Source organism: Crinia signifera, chromosome 6, assembly GCF_055691185.1.
Source record: "Crinia signifera chromosome 6, ASM5569118v1, whole genome shotgun sequence".
Taxonomy (NCBI): domain Eukaryota; kingdom Metazoa; phylum Chordata; class Amphibia; order Anura; family Myobatrachidae; genus Crinia; species Crinia signifera.
The window spans coordinates 8,647,552-8,653,899 of NC_139222.1; the positions used below are offsets into that span (position 1 = coordinate 8,647,552).

Here is a 6,348-nt window from a genome sequence, read left to right on the forward strand (position 1 = left end):
AAGACATTACCTCACACATAACATCAGTACATCGCGGTGCAGGTGTATCACCCACTCCCTCTAATCAGGAGGAACATTCCCCTAATACATCAGATACTGCTACACATGTTACATATCATGGCGTTGGTAAACTGTTTCCATGTTTGGATTGCGGGAAATGTTTTGGACAGAAGTCTTCGCTCGCGAATCACCAGAGGGTCCACCCGGGCGCCAAGTCCTGTTCTCGATGTGGAAAATGTTTTGCGTCCATGTCTGAGCTTTTTCTGCATCGGAAAGTGCACAGAGCGGAGAAGCTGTTCCCATGTTCAGAATGCGGGAAATGTTTCAGGCATAAGTCCTACGTTGCTCAGCACCGCCGGGTTCACACGGGGGAGAAACCGTTTTCTTGCCCAGAGTGCGGGAAATGTTTCATGCACAAACCGCATCTCATTCGTCATCAGAAAACTCACACAGGTGAGGAGCCGTATCCGTGTTCTGAGTGCGGGAGATGTTTTACACAGAGATCAGAACTTATCGCCCATCAGAGAGGTCACAGAGCCGAGAAGCCGGTCCCGTGTCCTGAGTGCGGTAAATGCTTTCGATACAAATCCTATCTCGTCATACATCAGCGGCGTCACACTGGGGAGAAGCCGTTTACATGCTCAGATTGTGGGAAATGTTTTACACAGAGTTCAACGCTTATTAAACATCAGAGGATTCATACGGGGGAGAAGCCGTTCTCGTGCGCCGAATGCAGTAAATGTTTTGCCCAGAGATCGGGTCTGGCGGCACACCAGAGGCGTCACGCGGCTGCACACCAGAAAAGTCACACAGAAATTGATAAAATATGAAAGGGAATTGCCGTAGGACTTCATATGTGCAATTGATCCTAAGTATTAATTCATTGTAGTCTTCAAATCAGAATTGCATTGGAATGTATAAGGTTAAAACTGATTTTCCATTTGTGGCATTAGGGAGATATTTATCAAAGCCCGGGGAGTGATGAAGCACCAGCCCACCAGCTCCTAACTGCCATTTTGGGCATGGTATTAAAGATCTACATAATTTTGATAGACTGTCAATATACGTCAACATGGCATTTGGTCTAAAAGGTCAAGAGTTCAACATGGAAATTGTTTACACAATAAAGTGCAACACAAGTTTTCAAGTGTTTTTGGGAGCCATTTTCCATTCTATGTGACCACAATTAGTGCAAACGTAGACCCTCATCACACTTCGAGCACAGGTAACGATTTCCAGTAGTAGTCCACGTGGATGGTAACTCAAGTAAAAGTTGGAAAATGAGAAGGGGAAAAAAAAACAAAAAGCTTGTTGACCATTATGCATGGCCTCATTTTGACCTGTAGACAGCAAGCAGTCAACCGCAAATGGTGATGTCTTGTTCTGACAGTTGCCTGTATTGTGGACTTACACCTACACTGGAGACAGTACATGGAGTACGTGAGATGACCCATCTCGTGCGACCTTTTCTCCTCTCTTGTCCCAACTGAGATGTAGTTAAGAAAAGGGTCACTATCCTCAGGATACAAGTGGGAGTTCTGGACTGGACCATCAGAGGTAACCGCATTCTACAAGCAAATGTAGAGAAGAAACGTCTCCCCATAGCTACACAATGCCACAGAATAGATCTAAACGTCTAGGTAGACAGTCAGCACCATATGGTCAAAATGCATTCGTTTGACAAGTTCAAAAGGTCAACAGGTTCGAAAAGCTGACATCACAATGGTAGACAGAAATGTTTGACACTTGTTTTTTTTGGGTTCACTACCTAGGTGGACATCGATTGGCAATAGTAACAGGTGGCGAGAAAAGTGACTCTACCTTTGTACCGATGGTGGTCAGGGAACATGATATGTACAATATTTGGCCACAAAAATCCCTCAAACTTGCCAACCATTTTTATATTGACCATTGTCATGTTGTCATTTTCTCTGTCAACCTTCTGTTCCTATCAACCATATGTGTGTGTTTTGTTCTGGATTCCACAAGTCGGTCTTGGCAGTCTGGTCTGAAATTTATAGGCCCATTTATCAACGAGTGATCAGACCCATTGCGAATGATAATACCTGTTGCGTATGATAAATAGTGCTCCAGCTGGATTGGCTGATTGGCTGGAGCACCTTTATCATCCACAACGAGCTTTAACACTCGCTGATACATAAACTTCACCATAAGCGGATTATCTCCCCGATTTCACAAAATAAATGAATACGTAGAGAACCTTTTTCAAGAAGCTCTCCTAGTACTGTCCCATTGAGTTATTATGTTTGAAGGCCCCATCAGCCCGCTAATGTAGTACTGGTGTTGGTGAGAGGTGGTATGGAGTGGCCTAGCTCCCAGTGGTCCTCATGGCACCTGCTAGGTCCATCAACACCTCCTTTGGAAAACCATCAACACCAGTGTGACCTGAATGGAACCATTGAAGTGAGCTCTCCGCTTCCAGTAACCTGTTGCCAATACGGACTACAGTCCGAGTCGGTGTAGGATTTTCTCGTGATGCTGGAGGCACGGGGTCTACAATGCTGACAAACACTCTCCGTAAAAGCTCTTTGACAGTCATTGACTTTAGCAGGACCTTGTAGTCCTCTGGCAAACTTTGCAAGACTTTCTAAAAAAAAAAAATTCTCTATGTCCTGGTCACATGCAGATACAAATTAAGATGGGTGTTGATATCTCTTAGCCTAGTTTGGACACCAATGGGTATTTTTTTAAAATCCAGAACAAGCATGCTTTAGGGTTTGAGTCCAGAGCTCACAAAGTAATCTCAGGTCCACCAACAATCTTTTTCCCCCGAACATTCCTATTCCCTTCAGGTCTACTGTTGGGCCAACACCAATATTAGAAGACCTCCACCATTAGCAGCAACTCTGTGCCTTGTGCTTCTTATGACCTTGTAGACCGCTTGGTAGAGATTTCCGTTGGAGTAGAATAGTCAACTTTGCAGTCCATCCTCCTTTCTGAGACGTGGACATGCCCGGCAGGGTTAATTTCATCTGGGTTTTTTCATTTAGTTTTAGTCATAGTCACGTTCCTCAAATTTGACGAAATTAAATGTCACATTTTTAGTCATTTTTTTATTTCCTCTTAGTCAAGTTTTAGTCAGTGGATCTTGACGAACATTTTCGTCTAATTTTTAGTCATTTAGTCATTTATTTAGTCCTAGCTTTGCTGGGGTATTTGAGACTGTAATGGATTTTTTTCTGAAAATCATTTCTCTATCATTCCCTTGAATACTTTGTATACCCGTCACAATGTGTTTAGTAATCTAGGTATCAAACAAGAGCAACAAAAATACTATTTTGCTTCACAGCAGTTCATTTATTTTCTGCAAATATCAATTCAAGAATACAATTTTTTTTTTTTATTTAAATAATGAGAGAAAAATACACTCTGCCTGATACACGTAAGTAGCACAGTACTAGTCTACTGCACAATAAAATTAAGCTGTAAGGATGCAGAGTATAATATATAGCTACGTAGCTAAAAAAACTATTTAGCTAACTACATGAACTGACTGAGGGATTCTCATGACGGAGTTGTTACGCAGCGCAAGTAAGTAAATCTAGGGCCAGAGAGGACGGGTAACACTGTATAAAATACGGTATTATTCATTAAGGAATCCCAAAATTCAATCGCTTAAAAAAAATGTGGTGTCCTGACGGAAATGATACAGCATCTTCAGCTGTCCAAGACTTCTCTCGCGCTGCCCCCCTGCACTGGAACAACCTCCCGCCACCCATCAGGCTTTCTGATTCTCTTACCTCCTTCAAGCGCTCCCTCAAAACCCACTTCTTCCGACTGGCCTATCCCTCCTCCTAACCTCTTTCGCTCCTCCTATCCTGCCTACCCTACCCCTCCATCTGTTCCCATCTGTTCCTATCTTATTGTTTTTCGTTCGTCCATCCACCTCCTTTTAGTATGTTAACTCTTATGAGCAGGTCCCTCCTTCCTCACGTACTCACCCTACCTCTTTACCTCACCTGTGCTCCTGTCCTTCCCTTCCTCTACTTCATCTTCAGTCTTCTCGACAATTTCCACACCTACTTCAGAACTGATGCTGATTTTAGTTATACCAGCTATACCCCTATTTATGCTGTATTTTATCAACACACCCTGTACATTACCTTGTAACTTGTTTTTTTGTTTGCTATGTACGGCGCTGCGGACACTTTGTGGTGCCTTATAAACAGAGGTGTAGCTAGGGCGGAGCCGGCGGAGCGTTAGCTCCGGGCGCAGTAAGCTGACAGGGCGCCGGAGCCACGCACCGCAAACGGCATCCCTGCCCTGCTGTATACCGCCCACCTGCAGTGGCGTACTGCCGTGCTCAGTGAAAGGGGAGGCAGGGGCTTCCTCCCGCAGCGCTGACAAACCTGTCTCCCACCCGCAGCGCTGATAACACAGTCTCCGGGAGACTGTCTCCCGCTTGCAGCGCCCACACGCAGCGCTGACAAACCTGTCTCCTGCCCGCAGTGCTGAAAGTCAGGCTTCCGCCCCAAGCGCTGATGACACTGGTGCCCACCTGCAGCGCTGATGACCGTGACACCCGGCCACAGCGCTTATAACCCTGTCTCCTGCGAGCAGCACTGAAAGTCAGGCTTCCACCCGCAGTGCTGGAGACCCTGGCGCCCAACCGCAGTGCTGAAGACCCTGACACCCGGCCACAGCGCTGATGACCCTGGCTTCTGCCTGCAGTGCTGAAAGCCCAGCATGCAGAGCCTACTACCCCCCCCCCCTGATGGTGTGCAGTGCAGGCTGCACAGGGGACACCAGGTACAGTAGCACAGCACTGCAAAAAAGTTTATTATGTTAATTATATTTCAGTATTTGAAATGTGTGTGTTTGGCTATAAGTGAGTTGGTGAAAATATAGTTGTGTGTGTGTGTGGAAACCCCCTCATGAAAATCCTGCGTTTGCCACTGAGGTGGGGTGGCTATTGGCCTGCTACAAATGGGGGGGGGGGTGCAAAGTATGCCCTTGCTCTGGGCACTGTGGCACCCAGCTACACCGCTGCTTATAAATAAACAAACTACTACTACTACTATATCCTAGCGTAGTGGTACCCCAGTGTCACTTCCTTCCCTACAGAATTTTGTTGTTGAATCAACGTAACCGTGGTGCGTCTTAACACTTAGCATATAGCTATATTCCTCTGGTGTAGGCAGATAGGTGGAAAACAGTAGTGTCCGTGGTTGTTAGTGTTCTACTGTCCACGGATTTACTGGTATAATACACAGTATAGTGAATACACCTCCCCTTATATTGTCCTGCAGTGGGACTTTGAAGCACAGGCAGGGCCGGCGCCACCACTAGGCAGCCTTAGGCATTTGCCTAGGGCGCCGGCCACTAGAGGGCGCAATTTGAAGCAGGTCCCCCCCCCCCCCTGGATGGAGGTGAGTGGCGGCAGCATCCGCAACTTCCCCTATGAGGACCCGTTTCCCTGCCCACCCCTGGCGTTCTGCATCCCCTGTCACCCCCCACCTCTGACAACCCCCCCGTTGAAGGACGCAGCAGCATCCCGGCACCCCCCCCCCCCGTGTGGAGCGGCTGGCCTGCTGCCGCAATACCTGGAACCCCCTCCCCTCCGTGTGGAGCAACCAAATACCCGGGACCCGGTGCCAGCAACCCCGCCCTGCCCCCCGTGTGAAGCGGCTGGTCTGCCGCCGCAATGCCCGGAACTCCACCACAACCCCCAGGGGAGCAGGTGAGGGAGCCGGCACCCCCCCCCCCTCGTGTGGAGCGGCTGGTCTGCCGCAATAACAGGACCCCCGGGGAGCAGGTGAGCGCCGGAGCATCCCCACCCGCCTGGGGCGCTCCGGTGTCTGGCACCGGCCCTGAGGACAGGAAGTATTTTAAATTGCCTCAATTGGACTGTCTTGCAGGTATAATCCAAGTGGGTTTAGTTAACCATGTACCTGGGTTATATATCAAATCTCCAAAAGGTTATATCAATTGGAGTTTGCGTATTATTGTCCCCGGACGGTAATTGTCATATACGGTAAGTTGATAACTATTCCCTTAGTGCTGTCCTGCAATGGGACTAAAAAAATCGGTACTTGTTTCCTAGCACGGCGCCCGTCGGGTCCCATCGCATACTGTACCATAACTTAAGGTATGCCATGGGACCCGATCAGACCCGACCGACCCAATTTTCGGGTTTTAAAGACAATTCTAAAATCGGTCGCATCGCATGCCATTATAATGACATGCGATGCGATGTGACGTGACTGACCCGATTTTACATAGTACCCAATGTTAAATGCCCCCCCCCCCAGACCTGAATTTTAATTGTATAACCCACCATGATGGTTAATTATTATGTGAAATTCCCCCCCATTGTTAACGCAACGC

General features: G+C 47.5%; 1 protein-coding gene across 1 annotated transcript in view; it reads left to right on the forward strand.

Moving 5' to 3' along the window:
* The window catches only part of LOC146007420 (uncharacterized), a 3,494-nt gene extending 2,344 nt beyond the window's left edge, over positions 1-1,150 (forward strand). The window contains exon 2 of the mRNA XM_083145770.1: positions 94-1,150. Coding sequence (XP_083001896.1) covers positions 94-830 — 737 coding nt within the window. The 3' untranslated portion in view covers positions 831-1,150. The remainder of the gene's footprint in view (positions 1-93) is intronic.
* The last annotated feature ends 5,198 nt before the right edge of the window (positions 1,151-6,348 follow it).